The sequence below is a fragment of the Cinclus cinclus genome, chromosome 2 (assembly GCF_963662255.1).
Source record: "Cinclus cinclus chromosome 2, bCinCin1.1, whole genome shotgun sequence".
NCBI lineage: Eukaryota > Metazoa > Chordata > Aves > Passeriformes > Cinclidae > Cinclus > Cinclus cinclus.
In genome coordinates, this window is record NC_085047.1 from 108774414 (window position 1) to 108792642 (window position 18229).

An 18229-nucleotide genomic window follows, 5' to 3' on the forward strand; every position below is an offset into this window, starting at 1 on the left:
AAGTTATTACTTAGTCAAGTCCTTTAAACTTATTAAGAATGCATTTGTCAGATTCTATATCATTATTAGTGATTCTTGGTATGATTTGGATAATTCCTTATCAACAAAAAATATACAATGAAAAAATAATTTAGTAACTCATTATTATTTATAAAAAATGGTTATGTTTCATACCCAAGCCAACTCTGGTTTAATTTAGTAACTCTAAATCCAGAACCCTGGATATCAGAAAAGTTTTAAAACTCGAGCTATCACTTCTGTGGCTTTGGAAAGGCTGCTTTAGAATTAAAGGATTTTCAAAAAATATGGGCAAACACTGCATGATAAATGCCTGTCAGGGAATGCTTTACCAACCCTATGATGACATTTTGTTGTATATATGTTGTGTACACATGTAACTCCAAAGCAGGAGTCAGAGGTTCTATCTTCACAGGATGATTTCTGTCTCATCCCTGTTCTGCCCAGGGGTGCTATATTTGTAGATTGACTGATGACTGCACGTAAGTCCTGGCTAAACGTGTGACATGTCAAGTATTGTATTGTTAGGAAGGATTATCATAACTTTTTGAAAGGTCTGCTGAATGTTTACAATATCAATATTTTCCACTAGCCTCCATTAAAGGCTCCAAAAAATGGAACCCAGTCAACATTTGTGCTTTGCAGCTGCCACTGTATGGGAAGTGCTAAGATGAAGTACTCTAATTACATCCTTAGTGGTAGAATTTTGCAGAACTGCTAACAAAGAGATTGGCAGAGGAATCCAGGGCTGTAACACAGCAATGTGTGAGAGAGTGAAGGAGAGGATGCATGAACTGAGAATCTACAAAATGCATTCTCTTGATGCATACTTAATCCTGGCTAGTGGTAATTCTAATGAAATACCGCAGTAATTAGAGTGAAATAGAAATGGTTCTCAAAATTGTAATTGTAAACATCTTTTTTGTTGTTGCAATTCCTCAGATTTAAAATTACTTTTGTGTGACCAAGGAATGTTTTTAATTGAACACTTATTCTATGCACTAAGAAATGTCCATAGAAGAAATAACAAAAAAACTCCAATGAAAAGTAGGTCAAGAAAATTAACCTGTACATGCAGTAATTGTAAAGCCTAATTTCTTCTTTATTCTCATCTCCCCATCCCACCAGTTTGAGGCTTTTTTCCTCTTTATTCTAGCTCTGTTTCCATAATCAGGTGGAGCCTTGGATTTTGCAGATGCCCCTCAGTGGAGATCACATCAATATGAGGTTGTTTTTGTCACAACAGGTGCTATGTTTTTCAGAGGGGCAGTTTGAGTTTATCCAAGAAGTTTCTTAATGTAACGAACATCCTGCTTGTCATAAACACAGCATTGGAGTGACAGGGCAGGATGGAAAGATGGAAAAAATTCTACTGTATATGGGAAGCCAAACATGATTGTCACAATCACAAACAGGTACATTGGGAAGAACAGAACTAAACTGATGAAAGGAAGCTCTGTGTATGAGAGAGAAGCAGACAGCACAAACAGGAGAGAATTATGCCCCAGCTTGAACAAACCTTCAAATATACTGTAGTTTACAAAAGATTTCCAGTGAGTACAGTGTTCACAAATATCTATCTATCCCACACATCTCATGTTGGTTACTGAAGTATTTGCCCTGGAAAACATAAGGTAACATTCTGCTGGAGCTGTACATTAGTATTCTAACATGAAGAAATAAATCCAACCATCAAAATAACTCTGTACAGGAAGATAGAGCAGTAAATAAGCTCCAAACCCCACTTCTGTATTAATACAAACGTCCTGATCCCAAACTTAATTGATTAAAAATACATTATCTTCAGTATGCCAAATATAGAAATAGCTAGTTTTCTTAAGCAAAGTATCACTTGAGTCTTTTTAATTTATGTTTCAATTACAGATTCCAACATAAAATAATATACCAATAATTTAAGATAGATATCAAATACATTTCTGTAAGTTTTATTTCCAAGGATAATATCCTATCCTTTTTGGTTGACACTGCTGTCGTTCTGGAAACCATTGGCATTCGATAATGCATTTGGTATTAAAACAAGCACTAATATTATCTCAAACATTAGTGGTCTGTACTAAAAAAAATTACTCCAGTGGAAATGCTGCCAATGATTTCAGCTGGTGTTGAATTAAACCTACATTTATGATAAAACCTGCAAAAGGTCATCTATGAATGTTAAGAAGTGGTAGATTTTTCTTATTTAGGAAGTGAAATCTGCTGATTTGACTCTAATCAAGCTTAATGCCAGTATAAGAACATGTCCCTTTGGAATTTTTAAAGCTGAAAGTAAAATGTTGGTCTACTCCATCCCAAGTGACATAGGTGCAGTTTAAAAAAATACATTTGTTTTCTTCATGCAATAAAACATTTTAGCTGTATTCTCAGTATCTTGCACTATTTTCTGGAGCAGACATTGGGCTATTTCTCATTGTGTAAGCTTTAAATTTATTGAAAGGGTGCATTGCATATTTTTGCAAACTGCTGGAGCTTTCATTATTGCAGATCATTGTGAAGACTATAGCAATGACCTGCCATTTGTAACTGATCATCCTTCCTGAACAACCACAGCAAAATCATTAATTAATTCTGAGATATCCTGTACACACTGAGGATTTGGGGAGGAGGGGGGGAAGGGGAGGAATGTGGAGTTTAAAGAGGAAGGCCACGTTAGAGTTGCACTAGCTGTAAAGGAAAAGAAAGCTAAACCCATTGATCTCATAGGTTTACTGTGGAGCACTGAAGATCCTCATTCAATGTGGTGTGTGTATATATATTTATTATATATATATATATATATATACACACGCATATATAGGTATGTACACACATACACACACATATATATACATACACACATGTACAAGAATACTAATCTTTTCTTAATAACATCCTGAGCCTTTTTTAGAGCCTGTGGTTCTCAAATACTATTTGTTGCATCACTATGCACCCTGCTAGTTCAAAAAGATGCATAGGTGTTCTCAGTGATGCTGTGCAACCTCTCTCTCCTGGCAGTAGCAGGAGAAAAAGACACATCTGCAGAGTCCCTCCCTAGCAGGTTACTCAGAAATACACCTGTTTCCCCACAGCAGCAATGCCACGAGATACTGTCTAGCATAAGAAAAGAAGACATCAAGTAACTATATATGCATGGAGAAAAAAACCCCATGTCTCTTAAAGTAGCAAAACTGATTCTCTATGGATTGTGCTGCTGATTGATTACTGAGAAAATTCCAAAGGGCTGATCTTTTTTTTCAGGGAGGATCTACAAGATGACACTTTGTATCCTATTCAAAAATTTTAAACCATAAAACATATTTCATTGTTTTATTTTTAAACTAAATAATTTGTGTTATCAAGCATTAAATTACACCTGTAATATATGTTTTTCTTATGTAATTGCTTTTAATCTGCAATTATTTGCAATTATAGTGTAAACACTATACTATGTGTTGGTTGGCTGAGTGTTTTATTGCTATCTAAAACCTCTACCACCAAAATCTCCTAAGCAAATCACAGGTAAGATAAAGCAATATATAACTTACGGAGCAGTTCCCAGAATCACAGAATCACAGAATGGGTCAAGTTGGAAGGGACCACAGTGGGTCATCAGGTCCAGCCTCCCTACTCAAGCGGGGTCATCCCAGAGCACACAGCACAGGATTGTGTCCAGATAATTCTTGGACATCTCCACTGGGAGAGACTCCACACCTTCTCTGGACAGTCTGTTCAGTGCTCGGTCACTACACAGTGAAGAAATTCTTCCTCATGTTCAGGTGGAACTTCCTGGCCATCAGTTCCTGCCCGTTCCTCCTGTCCCATTGCTGGGACCAGGGAGCAGAGCCTGCTCCATCCTCTGACCCCTCCCTGCAGACACTGACAGACAGGGATGAGGGCCCCTCTCAGCCCTCTCTTCTCCAGGCTGAACAGCCCCAGCTCCCTCAGCCTTTCCTCACTGAGATGCTCCAGTCCCTCCATCATCTTTGTCACCCTCCCCTGGTCCCGCCCCAGCAGCTCCGTGTGTCTCCTGTCCTGAGGAGCCCACAACTGGACACAGCACTCCAGGTGATGCTCACAGGGATGAGCAGAGGGGCAGGATCACCTCCCTGACCTGCTGGCAGTGTCCTTCCAAAGGGACCCTAATGAGTCGAGTTCCTGGTACTGTTTATAACACAGAGCCTTTTTAGTACATGCAAACATTACATCTTGCATTTGAAATGTATGGGGGGAGCACTTGCTATATAAAATAAAGTCAAAATTAGTTTAAGGGCAAAAGAGAATCTATCACCCATCATGGCTCTTCTTTTATATAACTATAATGACTCAGGTTTATAACACCTTTCTGGAGAACATCAGGTATCTTCACTACTATCAAACACCTACCAGGAGATTACAATATTGCCAGAGCAATTGCTTCACTTTTGTTCCTGAAACAGCCACTCTATTGAAGCTGTTAACTTGAACATTGTGATAGAAGCCTTTGTCAGAGTCCTCAATAATTAAGATCACTGACAGACATCTAAAACCTGGAACAACTGTCCATCTTAGAGACACAGCTTTTGGAAATAAACTTAAAAAATCAGTTGTAACCAAATACATTCCCTGATGAGGATGAAACCAAAGGATGTATCCACAATGAAAGTTTCAATTCACATATCTGGCCCCTTTCTGGATATAGAGCAAAAATAGTTAATTTAAAAGAAAATAAAAGAAACTTTAAAACTTCCATAAGCTACATGGATTGTGAACATCATGATTCATTCAGATTCACTGTTTAATATTTTAAAGCTTATCTATCATTACCACACACTTTATTCCTTGACTTCTTGCTGTATACAAATGACATTGTAAGTTTGCTATAACATTGTAAAACTCTGGGAAAATAATTGAAATATGTAAAAATTATATATTAACAGAGGTTTCTGCAGGGAGAGTAACAAAATACTGAATAATTACACCATTATTTTAGCAAGTGGAAGTAGAGATGAATTTATAGCACGCTTACATAATACAACAGGAGTACTTTAAAAAGAATGGCACATCTAAAAATTTTTAAAGCACAATGTGAGGCAATGTTTTTAATTTGGTGCAAGCATAAAGCACTTTGGAAAAAAACCTATTAGTAAAAGCACTAACTTTTAAAGCTTTACTAGTGAGCCTTTAATATCACAAAACATTTTCTTTAACATTGCATTACACATTTTAACATCCACCCAAGTCTTTCAGGGCAAAAAAAGTAATAACATAAACATCTGGATCTATTCCACAGATTTTTTTCTTAAGCCAAAGCCCAAATATAGAAGGCTTCTCTTTTCTACAACAAAGCTTCAAAATCACATTTGTTACTTAAACAGTGCAACTCTTGAAAATAATGATGATGAAATAGCTGCGTCCCAGTTATGTGTCTGTTGCCCAAATTTATTTTAACCAATGTGTTTGAGTAGGAGTGGTACCCTCAGAAAACTGTATGAATTCTTGAGTTTGTTTTTACCTTGTCTGGCTTGTGAGCTTAAAGCCAACTATGGATTCCTTATTTAGGCCAACTGCTTCAATGTTGATCACATCATCCACTTCTGGCTCCGTGGCAATGAACACAAATGGAAACTTCCAAAGGCCTCCTGCAGTACACTGAATTGTGACAGTTGCCTCACTCCTTAAAATTTCAGATAAAAACAGTCAATACATAGAAAAACATTATAAAACATGAGCTGATTAATATACAAAAAATTTTTTGAGTGTGTAGAAGTGAACTACAGTAAAATGAAAATAGAAGTTACTTTAAACCAGAATATATCCCTAGTTGTGCATGGTATATATCAGGTAAGCTTGACTGGAATGTGGATTAAATGGAACAAGATATTTATAGCAAATTACGAGAAAGAACATAATATGAAAGTAATATTCCTGGCACAGCCATGAGATTTTATTCCTCTGCTTGCTCTCCTTTGAATTAAAAACAAACAAACAAACAAAACAAACAAACAAACAAACAAACAAACAAAAAACCCCTAAGTTTATTTTACTCATTACTTTTTTTTACTGTGCTGTTAGGGGAGAATTTTGTCCAGAACATATTAGCAGTTCATATTAGGATAAAATTGATCTGACAAAGGTCGATGTACTTAAGAAAAATGCCAGACTCTGATGCCTTTGGCCTGTCTAAGAGAGTTGGTGCTGTAGATTCTGAAGATAACAAAACTAATTAATTGCAGTCACTGAATAGTCTGTATGAAGCCTAAGCCTCAAATACACAAAGATAAAAAAAATCCAAACCAAGTTAAAAAAAAAAAATGAGAGAGTGGAAATTAAGAGGCTTTATAAATTCACCTCCCAGTGCCACAATAACACTGAATTGGGTGGATCATTCTTCCTAAAGGTTTGCTCTTTGTTTATTTCTTTAACCTTCTGGACTACTGCAAATAAAGAGTAACCTCCTGCCTCTCAAAGGTAACTTTTTTCCTGCAATCCATGACACTCAGCAGTGACTGCTCCCTAACACTCCTGGTAATGCCAGGACTCTGGATTTACTTCAAGCCTGGAGTTCACTAAAGCTTCTTTTCAGCCTCCTCCTGACCCACACTTGACTGCACCCAAAGGAAGGGGCAATTTCTCTCTCTCCAAAAGCACCTCCCTTCAAAGTTTCCTTTTAAAGAAGGGAGATTTTCTTACGTAAATCAAAGCACATACATAATTTGTCACATTACAATTATAAAAAAAAGAAGAAGAATTTCCTGTGGATCATTGTTACTGGAGCAGTAGTAACTAATTTCAAATTCAACTATCCCACCCAGTCAAAGAACATGCAGACATGCTTGTCCAGGAAAAATTTTCCAAGACTGAGAGACCATCTTTATTGTATGTTTTTTTAATGAATTATGAGAACAAATAACTTTCATTAGAAGTCTTTCAATACTCCAATATTTAGAAGTAAAATGATGCACACATAGACTATGGAAGTAACTCAACTGAATCATCTCACAGGCACTAAAAAGAAACAGTTTTAACATCAAAGATCTCATACTGAGAAGCAGCAAGGGAGAAAATCTAAACCAGTAGATCTCAGAGGTGAAAACAAAGTGAAGAAAAGAATGCAGAGAAAAGATTATGGAGGTAAGAGTGACCAGACAGGATTTCATTACATGTTCTTTTGGTAGTAAGGAACAGGATCTTACCTCATTGGTTTTCTAGGTGCAAACACTACATTAAAGATCAATGTTACAATTCTGGATTCTGTATCCCATTCTTTTTCAACCAGCTGCATACCAACCAAAGATTCAAGCTGAGATCTAATTTCATCTGATTGATATTGCAATTCATACAGAAACTCCAGTGTTGCAGGGGAACCTAAATGATACAGGAGAAAAATATCAACCTGTGTGTGCTGCAATTTCACACACTTGGTTGGCTCAGTGTTACAATTCTTCCATTTGTTACTAAAAATGACAAATAAGTAAAACTAGCAATTATCTAAAACTTAATTGATTTCCTTCTGACTGCACAACAAAAATCTTCTCATTTCATATGAAAGGCTTTATGGTTTCTGACAAAATAAAAGCAGGAAAACTTACTCGGGATATGTGAATGGTAATAGCAATATTGCTCTGGCTGGTGAGATATTTCTAGTTCATCAGCCAAATGAAAATTTCATAATACTCTTTTTGAGTAATGCCATTGGGACAATTGAAAAAAAAATAATTAAGGACATCAATGCCATTGATGGCTGAAAGCCTGAGAAACAGAATACAGAGAAATAGTAAAGATACCACCAGCAGCCTCTTCTCTTATTCCCTGAAGCAGCTATGAAAAGGCCAAGTAGTAATGACATAAAAATAAACAGCTGAGCTTCTTGAATCAAACGTCTCCTCCAGCTGTAATAAAGGAAACTGAGATATTCAGTATACAATAGTAATTTTTTGCACAGAAGGGAGCGTTTCTATGAGGAAAAGAATCTCAAGCTGCTAATCCATTTAAAAGTTTCACACATTTTATGGATGAGAAGTGTTTTAACACAACCACTAAGTACTTCAGGAGATTTCATTTTACTGTGACCACCTATCTCAGGGCACATTTTGAATTTGCACAGCTGAGTACAAATGTACAGAACTGCTGTGTGTGCATCCCTGTACACAAATCCTGGCTGCACAGTGCCAGGCATCTGCAGAGTTAATTCCCAAGGCATTCTGACACAGAATTCTAAAATACAGGTGACAGATTTGTTTATATAAAAAGTCCAAGAGACAACATTGCAGAAAAGCTTAGTTTGGTACTGCCAATCTGTAAAACCACCCAAATTTAAGTGAGTATGGAGATGCCTTCCCACTCTTTTAGTCCTTTGTACTTCTCTGAAATGCACAATTTCCTCTTCCCACTTCAGCAGCTAACAGGAGGCGTGAACTTTTGTTGCTTCATTTTTGTTGCTTCATTTTTATAACACAAAGATTAACTCTAAGAAATGTAGCATCTTATACTGAACCATTTGTAACTCTTTAAAGTAGATTGTTCACAGACCTCTGTACAATATATGACCATAGTCACACTGATTTAAGCAAAATATTATGATCAGCATATGGGATTATCAATCATAGTAGATTATACACACCCTGAGTACCAAAATACAGGACTTCCATGTATTGATCCATATATGCAGGGACTTCATTACAATAAATGTAATCTGTTAAAATGAAAATTTTCTCCTAAAATCTATTACATTTAGGACCATCCTACATTGTTTCATGCTTGCTGTTTTTCCATTTGAAAAATTTAATGTTTATGTCATGCATTCAGATTCCAACACAGCCCAAGGCTTTTAGGAGTCATCCTTGACAAATGCTAGAACATGAAGATTCAGATGCTGACAATCAGGGGAAGAGAAAGGATGGCAAAATCTGGAGCATTTCACATTGATAAAAAATTACAGCCGTTGAGTAGATTCTTCCTCCAGCAGTTTTATCACACAGTGCTACTCAGGAAAAGCTTATTTTATAGTCCAGGTGCTAGGAAGACAACGCTGGGAACTGCATACTGCTTTTAATATCCAGACATTTGGGTTTGGTTTGACATACATATATATAACGTCTTAGTCAGAAGTAATTAAATCCATTTTTTCCCCTGTTCCAGGCTGTTTTGCAACTTGTTCTATGCTTACATTAAGTAATTACTTAAAATATTTTATACCTCCAACAGTTAAGGAAAAAAAGATTCATTTATGAATGCCAATATTTGGAACCTTGTTATATTGGCCCCTCCAGCTCATTTTGATCTAGGCTGCTGATCTAGTTTAGCACTGCTAAAAAATGTAAAACATAGTTATATTTTTCATCACAGCCGCCCTGAAGACTCCTATATTATCATGCTGTGGGAATTCTCTGTGAAATGTTAATATTTGATTCTAGCAATCCTGTAATACACATGCTGCCTAAATAAACTGGCAGAACCTAGAAGAAAAAAGAAAAAAGGTATGAAACAGATAGGAAATTGTCCAATTTTTCAAACATTCAGAGTTGTCTTGACTCTTAGAATTCCTAATTTCAATTAAAATGGCAGAAGATATAAAACATGGAGATATAACTATCACTTTCTTTAAAGCAAAGTCAAAAAAATATTACATACTGCTCAAATAGGCCTTGACCCTTTAGGCCCAGCTTCAGCTTTCTCTTCATTTCAGTTCAGTTTTCTTTTTTTAAAATCACTATTTTTAATACAGGTAAAATTCTTGTTTTATCTAATGCAAGACGTAAAATACACATGCAAATATAAAAGTATACCCCAATTAATCCACTCATGTTCTGTAAATAGAGAGCAGCAGGGAGAGCTTTAGCCACATCTGACTCAACACAGAGATATTTATCAATCTCCAAACACCAGGAAGATATAAGCATGCTATTCATATACAGCTAGTTAAATCTAGGGAATAGAAATACTGATTATAAAGAATATTACTTCTTTCTTATTCCAAGACAATATTTTTTAAATCATTAAACATTTCTTCTTTTGAAAGGCAACCCATCTCAATCTTCAAGAGTCATCATTTGATTAAATAAAGATTTCTAAAATGGTAGTATGCATTTAAGCAACACTTGTGTATGCAGAGCTACTGAAGCACCTATGTTTAAAAGGAAACCAAGCTTTTCAGCTATACAGAAACTATGGCTTGGCTGTCATTTATTTGCAAGTGCCAGTAAGGACACTGCTCCAGAAGCTCTGAAATTAAAGTGCTGAGGTTTGTTTAAATAGCCTCTAAGAAGATGAAAATATATAGACCACTTTAAAAAAAAAAACAAAACACAAAAAACATTTTATGACTCGTAAGACAGCATGAAAACTCCAAGGATTTTACACTCTGGGCTTACAAGTTGCGGAAATGTGAAGTTTTGTGGCTGCTAGATTTACTGTAAAACTAATTAATAGAGGCATGCATCTAAAATTTAAAGAACTATTCCAATGGGTTCACAAAATAGGAATCTTAGAGATTTAAATAATATTTTAGTGGAAAAGAACGTGTTTTTAAGGTTCAAAAGAATTAGTAACAAAGAGATTGCCTACAGAAGGCAGTGAAAGGCCCACTGGATATTTTTGACCTCAGAGCTTCACGGTGTTAGGAGAGAAGCACTTGTACCTCCCTCCTGTTTCTGAAAAGTGAGTGCTTGATTTCACTGAGGACCAGCTCATTATACACTGCATTTCCTGATGATAAAAATCTCCTGGCCAGTGGCCTGGGAGGCTGCAGTCCCCCATGGATCCCCAGGGGAATCTGCCTGTCCGAGCTCTGCACAAAGAGCCCTGAACCCACGGCACACCTGGAGACACAAACACGGCAGAGGGGAGCATCTCCCCGAGGGAACCCTCCACTTTCACACTGTCTCCCATTTCCAACGAGACAGATGGAAATTAAAACTGTGATGGAAACATGCTCAGACTGCAAAATTGCTTGTCCTCATTGCAGATGCTTTTTCCTTGGATGGATGCAGTAAAACAGAGATGCAAGTGAATTCACTTAACTGCTCTTATTTGCAGTTATTTCAGAAAGGAGGGAAGCACAATCACCAAATACAAACATGTAATTAAGCCCAGGCATTCATAAATTTGCAGTTTCGTGCTTTGCATAAACCAGACTAATAATTTTCACTTGGTGCTGAATGTAACACACTGCACTCACACTGATTTTTTTTGCTGGTTCTGATAATTTTCCAAGGCTAAGTATTCATTGTGCCTGTGACAACTAAGAAAGATTTCTCCCCCTCTTGATTTAATAGTTCCCAAACTGCTAACACACAAACTACAAAACCACAAGTTAACTACTCATTTCTATCAGGAATCTGGCATCTCATCTTCACCTTCCAAATCTTTTGGAATATCTTCCTTCACAGCCCCCATCAGGTCTCATCTGACACTTGTCCTTTTGCTGCTTCTCCATTGTCTTCCAGGAGTTTTTACATAGACACTGCCTGAACTCACCCAGGCAGAAGGGTATGAACATTAAATATGTAGTTCTGCCTCTCCAGAAAAAGTAGAAGCAGACAGAACACATTATTGTACAGCAGATTAAATAATTTTAACACTGTTTTCAAATAAATATTCAAATAAACAGCAAAAAGTGAATTGAAATACCAATAAAGGAAAGGAAAAAAAGTAAAAAATAAGTTTAGTGGTCAAGAACATCCTAACACTTAAGTAGAATTCATGTGGGTAGCAAGACGTGAGATCTCAACTGAAAATTATATATCTGTTTCTCACTGTAAAATGTCACAATTATGGGATAATAGCAGCAGAATAAACAAATTGCATAACCCCACCAAACACCTGGCCGTAATTAAATAAGTCTTTCACCAGATTTCTTCATACAGGTACAAAAGAGCTGTATATGCATCATTACATATATAAGCAAAGATAACATAACCTTACTAAATCCCAGATACAAAACTAACATCACAGAAATTAATGGGTAAAAAAGCTGATCTCCTTCTGTTGATAATAAAATTATTGATCCTCATAGGAATTCAAGGAAAGTCTCAACATAGTTCTGCATATATATCTTTATATCTTTTCTCTGCAAGTTTCTCTCTTTCCATATCCAGCCAAAAACTTTCATCTATATCTTCGAGGCTCTACAAAATTCCACTCTTATCCACATCTTTGTTTTTTACCCTGCATCCCATTGCCTAATCCTTTAGCAACTGACAGGAATGCTACTTTCCTAAATTTTCTCTTACATTCAGTTTTTCTGTTTCCTAATTTTTCTCTTTCGAGACACTACTTTAAAAGAGTTATCTATTTCTAAACCAAGTTTCAGCTGTAAAGAAGCAGCAAAAAGCATTCCCCCACCTTTTTTTTAATGTGTTTCTTCAAAACACTTCATAGTTTAGTGAATGAAGTGAAAGCTTGTGAACCCATTTCATGTATATGAAACACATGGTGTTCATCTAGTATTGTTCCTTAAAGCTTGTTTCCATGTATTCTCTCTCTCCGAATCCCTTTTTCACTAATTCTCTTTTTACTCTGCCTCCATACATCCCTTTCAATGCTTTCTTTATTCTCAGATTACTTGCATAATAAGTTGAAACAAAAACCTCAGAAAAATAAAAAGGATTCTCTTCAGCCCAAAGGATCTCATATTATTCACCTTTGGTCCGGATTTCCACTCAGATTTGTACCCCACTCTGTATGCTGCTATAAATGAAACAATTAAAATTTATTTCTTCATAACCATATAATCCTTTTTCAGCAAGTTCCCTTTTTAATTTAACCATGTCTTCATTTACCCAGAAACTTTGGCAGATAAAGATCACATCTGTACCTTGGCACAGAAACATCAAAGCAGCTTCTTCAGGAATATATCTCATGATTTAGTCTTAATTCACAAAGACATTATTTTTTCCATGGCATCCAGAGTAATTTGCCTCACTCTCAGTGTTGCCCACAGAAATCAGTAACAAATCAAGTTGACTTTTAACCTAACCATCCTATTTGAATTGGCACACACAGAGGCTAAATTGAAAACCCATGTCATCATTTTTTCAATAGTTCTTAACAGTTTTACACTATACTACAGTCTGTTACAAAAGCATGCACTTTTTATCTTCTGTCTTTTTTTAATATACAAAAGTGAGCCACAGAGAGTGGAACACAGCACTTGATCACTAGGGTCATATTCATTTGCTTCCTTTTCCTTACCCAACACATTGCATTCAGTTCCACATAAGACAGAACATCTATCACACAGGGTAGTGTAAATTCCTCTAATATAAGACATTTCATCTCATGGGAGGTATCCACATGTGTTATCTTTTGCATACAAAACAAGTTTCAGAATTAATAAAAGTTTTGCATAGTAAATCTGAGTTTTCACTCTTGTCTCCACAGCTGGCTTGAAGAGAAAGTGATGATTCAAGGTTATCAATTCATTCAAAGTTCTGTGGTGATTCTATATAACTTCTATTTACTTGTCTTATAGTTTCACTATCTACCTGTATCTCTGAAGCTTCAGATCAAATTGTTCTTAAGGTGTCAGAACAACAGGTCTGATGCAGTAATTTTAAAAACATAAAGTTTTATGCATTCTACAAAACTGCTGGGGAATGTTTATATATTCCAACAAAATTGTTGTGGAATTTTTTGTGCCATGTTCTGTTGGGATTGTGTAGAGCAGGAGAGATGAAGGAGATCTAGAGATAATAACTTCATTTTCTGTAAGAACAACAGAACTTGAACAATGCAACTTCAGAGACAGAAGACAAGGACAAAGAATTTTATCACAGAAATGACAATAGGATGTAATAACCTGGAAATGGAATATCATTTGGGATAGGCTTGTTGCATGCATATGGTGTTTTACTACAGTGACTGTCAGATAAATTTGCTGAGGCAAATTAAAGTGCATAAATCCTCTGCTTTTGTATGACAAAATGTATTCAAACACAGCTGAGAGACAGGAGACCACTATCACAGAAAAACGTAAGAAATTTGCATCTGAAGAGGTTTGACTAGCAGTGCTTTGTTGGTGTCCCATAAATAATGAGAAAATAATTCAGAAAAAAGTGGAAATTAATGCACACAGATCATTGTTAGGTATTATGATGTTCCAGAAGGACAGTTAAGGTCCTATAGAGCTGTGTTGGCCAGGGTTCTGATTTACAGAAGCTTCTGCAAAATATCTTTAAAAAACAAGAGTGTAGCAGCACTCACAAACACATAGCAATTAAAGTAATTAACACACTCTTCCAGCTAATTATATTCCCTACATGTTTTTTATCCACTACCTCAAATAATTTTAAGGGATATCAATTTGTGTGTTCTTGTTTCAGACATTATTTGGGCTAGTCAATCAGTTCTTTTGGACTTCTCATGTTTCCCGGATCTACTGAAGAGCAGCACCTGGAAGAATTTCATTATTTCTGGGTTTGTATTACTCATTGTTGTGGCAATTTTGTGAAGCTGAAAAAATAACTTCAGATTAGTTTATAATTGATCTAGTTCTGTTTAAGTGTTGAGTATTTAAAGTGAGCATGATTTTGCATAAGTTTGCTTAAGAAAGTAATTTTAACATAATGATGATTGTCATTCTTAAGGCTTACCGAATTTAACGTTTTATAAAATGGCAAGGAAACAGAAATTAGTGACTACTGTAAACAGAAAAAAAAGCAGTTCCCAACTGCCTGCTCACAGATCACAAGTTCTTTTTTGCCAGTATTTGTTGCTATTTTTCTAGTTATATTAAGAAATGGAAGTAGGAGGGTTTACACATGAGATAAAAAATTGTGCTGTATTTTTTTCTCTTTTTAAATGGAACCAGTGATAGCATTGTATACTAACAAGAACTATTTGACCTTCTTCATTAAAATGCCTGGCATTCTTTCAGTTCAATAATGGAAATAAACAATACATCAAATCTCTCCCATGCTTCACTCATAAATAAAGAAACAAACAGGCATATGTAAACAAAAATTATGTAGCTGAAAAAATAATCCATTTAGGAATTTCAGTTCTCCTCTGATGCTTTATACTTTGACTTTTACTAGCTCTCTATTATTGCTTTGCTCTCACCCCAAACGACAAAGCAGTAATCCATAACAAAGTGTCTCAGTTGTTGGTTCACCCCCTTGTCAACAGTTGCATTTTACCATCAATCACTGCTTTCATCAACTCTTAATCCAAAACAAACACTTTGTTATCCTTTCTTTTATTTCTTGCATAGGAAGAAAATCTAATTTATATAGCTTTCATTTTCTCATCCTCCAGGATAATTTCAAAAATAATGCCACAGTTATTCTGACAACATAGGAATGGCTTAAGTAGGATATAGGGCCATCTTCATCATTATTGTCCTCGTCATACTGCTCTCAGTATTAACCTGCTATACTTTATCAGCAATCACATTAACATCTCTGGATGAGAGATCAAGTCTATAAAGATACCTTGTCTCCAAAGATTTCTTTGGTCAAACCCAATTTTATTGACCTTATATCTTAAAGGTAAGCCTCCTGATCCAGATCCATCATGCTAAATAGGACTTTGGTGTAGTCCATACCACTGGCTAACACAAAATCCTGCTGGGGATGGAAAGAATGCCTTTTTCATGTGTGTTTGGATATGTTTTTATTCTTTGCTGGTTTCAAAAAGATGCTTTAACGAAATGAAAGAAAACAGAGCCTTTTGTATAATCTGATGAGTTTCAATAATATTAAGTAGCTGCTAGAAAGGATTTACAAACAGTGAAACAAAGGGTACAGATACACTCTGTATCATGGATGCCAAAGTACATTATGGATTAGCATGTCTGGAAATGTTATTTCACTCTCAGGTGCAGATGAACTGTCCATCTGTTTAGTCTGAGTTCAGAATGACTCTAAAACTTGGTCATAACACAAATCAAGCTTGTACCTGTGCAACCCCACAGAACCTGGGCAGCACTATTCCCCTCTGAGGGAAATGAAACCTTCCCAGAAGTAAGAACTCAGGAGCAAGGAGCTAAGTTCAGCTGCCAGGCTGTGAGGAGAGCTATGAATTAATAAAGATGAGGGAAGTTAATGAGAAGCACTCAGCCCTCATGGTTGCCTTATGAGATAAACTGAAGCAATTGAAAGGAAGGGGTTACAAAGGACCATTACAAACACACAAAGTTTTGAATGTCAAATGTCAGTCAAAACATCCATAACTGATTTGTGAATATTTGATTTTTTTTTTTGTAGAAGATCGTGGGAAATTAAATATGTTTGTATTCTCCACTGAATACTTAAAACTAAAAAATAGCAAACTTCACACTTGTTTGGATGAATCTCAGCTCTTAAATTTCCTTTAGTGAAAAAGATATCTTTAGAGCCATATGTAAGAAAACAGATGAAAAATACATTTAGGGTGAAAATATGCATTTAATGCAACTGAAAATTATTTTTAAAAGGACTATACTGTACTTGCTAGGTGTAAAATATTAAGCTTTCATTATCTGATCCCTGGAACTTTGCTGACTGCTGAACAAGAAACTGTCATTGAAGCTAAGTATTTAGATTGCACCCTCTTTCTTAATTAATTGTAGTAGCTTTCTGTGTCAAATGCACATCTCTGTATTGGATGAAATTGAATGTTTTATGTAAAAGACACGCTTGAATATTTTTCACTTTACAAGAACTTATACTTGTCCAAATAATTTAAATACTGAAGCACAGTATTAGCTGCTTAAATCTCATCTGCCAGCAATTGTCATCATTTATCCTTGGGCGTAAAAACTGCTTACTACACATCACACAGGCACTCTGATGAATCACTCTTTCAGAAGAGAAAAAAATGAAGAACAGTGTGCCAGACACTTATCTCAAAGGTTTAAGTTTTTATTTATGTTATTACTGGTAGACTGCAGAAAGCTCAGATAGCACCATTTAATTTGCTTCCTAATAGGCCTCAAATTCATCTATCAATAATGGTATTAAAATGTCACTGAAAACTACGAAAAGCACAGTGTTAAAAATGATCTTAGTACCTATGGTGTAAAACACTTCATTGCCAGACTTCTTACTTAAAAATATGCAATGTCCCAAATCAATGTCTTGTGGCATATGCAGAAGCCAGTGCTAATAAATTATTTCTATGAATAAAACAAGAACTAGACATCATGAATCTGCAAGACTCAAAATGCTGCCTCAGCTTGCTCACTCTGCATGTTTTTCTTATCTACTCAGATGCCACCATTTTGGAGGGAAATAGCCCAGGTGTGCTTAGGGCAGCCCACACATATGTGACCAGACAATAATGAGCTAAATCTGTCACTCTATGATAAAAAGAAAAGGAAAGTGCCTTTGTATCTTGATGGACAACTGTTCTCAAAAGGCTGAACAAAGTTTTATAATAGTATTTATAGTTCTCCAACGAGTGAAGAATGTGCAGTGACAACTTCACATCTTTTTGCTTTACAGGATTTACCACTATCACTTTGTAACATGGGCGCATAAGATGATAATACACCCAGGAAGTAAGTTATCTTTCACACTGCAATATGAGTAAATATAAAATTTTAAAAAGTGATTATGAATATTAGCCAACCAGTAATCATATGCTTCAATTTCAGATCTCCTTCTATTTTAAAAGCTTTCAGAAATAAAATCTGTTTAAAGATCTGGACAGTAATTGCTGATATGAGATTATGTTGATCAGTGTGCAGAGCACGTGCATGTTTGCATGAAAATTGGTCTTCTAGGAAGGGTGCAATGCATCCTGATTTACCTTTTACAGCTATTCACTTTTTCTGCTACTTGGCAGGGCATTTTCTGTAATGTGGTATTCCTGCAAAGCCTCTGTTGGAACAGACTGTTAATGGCAGAAATGGGACACAAAAGCCAAGTTTGCTTGCCCTTCCAACCAATTACCTGAGAGATTGCAATTTTGGCAACATCTGAAAACTCACCTTTTACTACTTTGAAAAAAGTCAGAGTACAGATGAAATCCCTCCCCTCATCTACAGCTAAGTTAATCACACATTGGTCTGTCTCATGTTATGTGTCATAATTTTTAAATAATATTCTCCTTATAAAGGAGGATGACTTTGAACCCAAAATGGACTGTTAAGTTTCCAAGGTGCACAATTTTCAAATTTGTGACTATGACTGGTAACAGAAATACTGGTGATACAGCAGTAACAAGCCTTCTTTCCTTGCTACTTGTATGCTGTACCATTCTGTTTAAGGAGAGGTATATTTTGAAAAGCTGCTGTATCTGAATAAATTGATTT

At 35.8% G+C, this 18229-nt stretch overlaps 1 protein-coding gene across 1 annotated transcript in view; it reads right to left on the minus strand.

Annotated features, from left to right (window-relative positions):
- CFAP47 (cilia and flagella associated protein 47) overlaps window positions 1–18229 on the minus strand; it is a 260595-nt gene that overhangs the window by 13615 nt on the left and 228751 nt on the right. The window contains exons 61-62 of the mRNA XM_062488108.1: window positions 7188–7359; window positions 5507–5668 (exon numbers count right to left, since the gene is read on the minus strand). Of these exons, the coding sequence (XP_062344092.1) occupies window positions 5507–5668; window positions 7188–7359 (334 nt within the window). The remainder of the gene's footprint in view (window positions 1–5506; window positions 5669–7187; window positions 7360–18229) is intronic.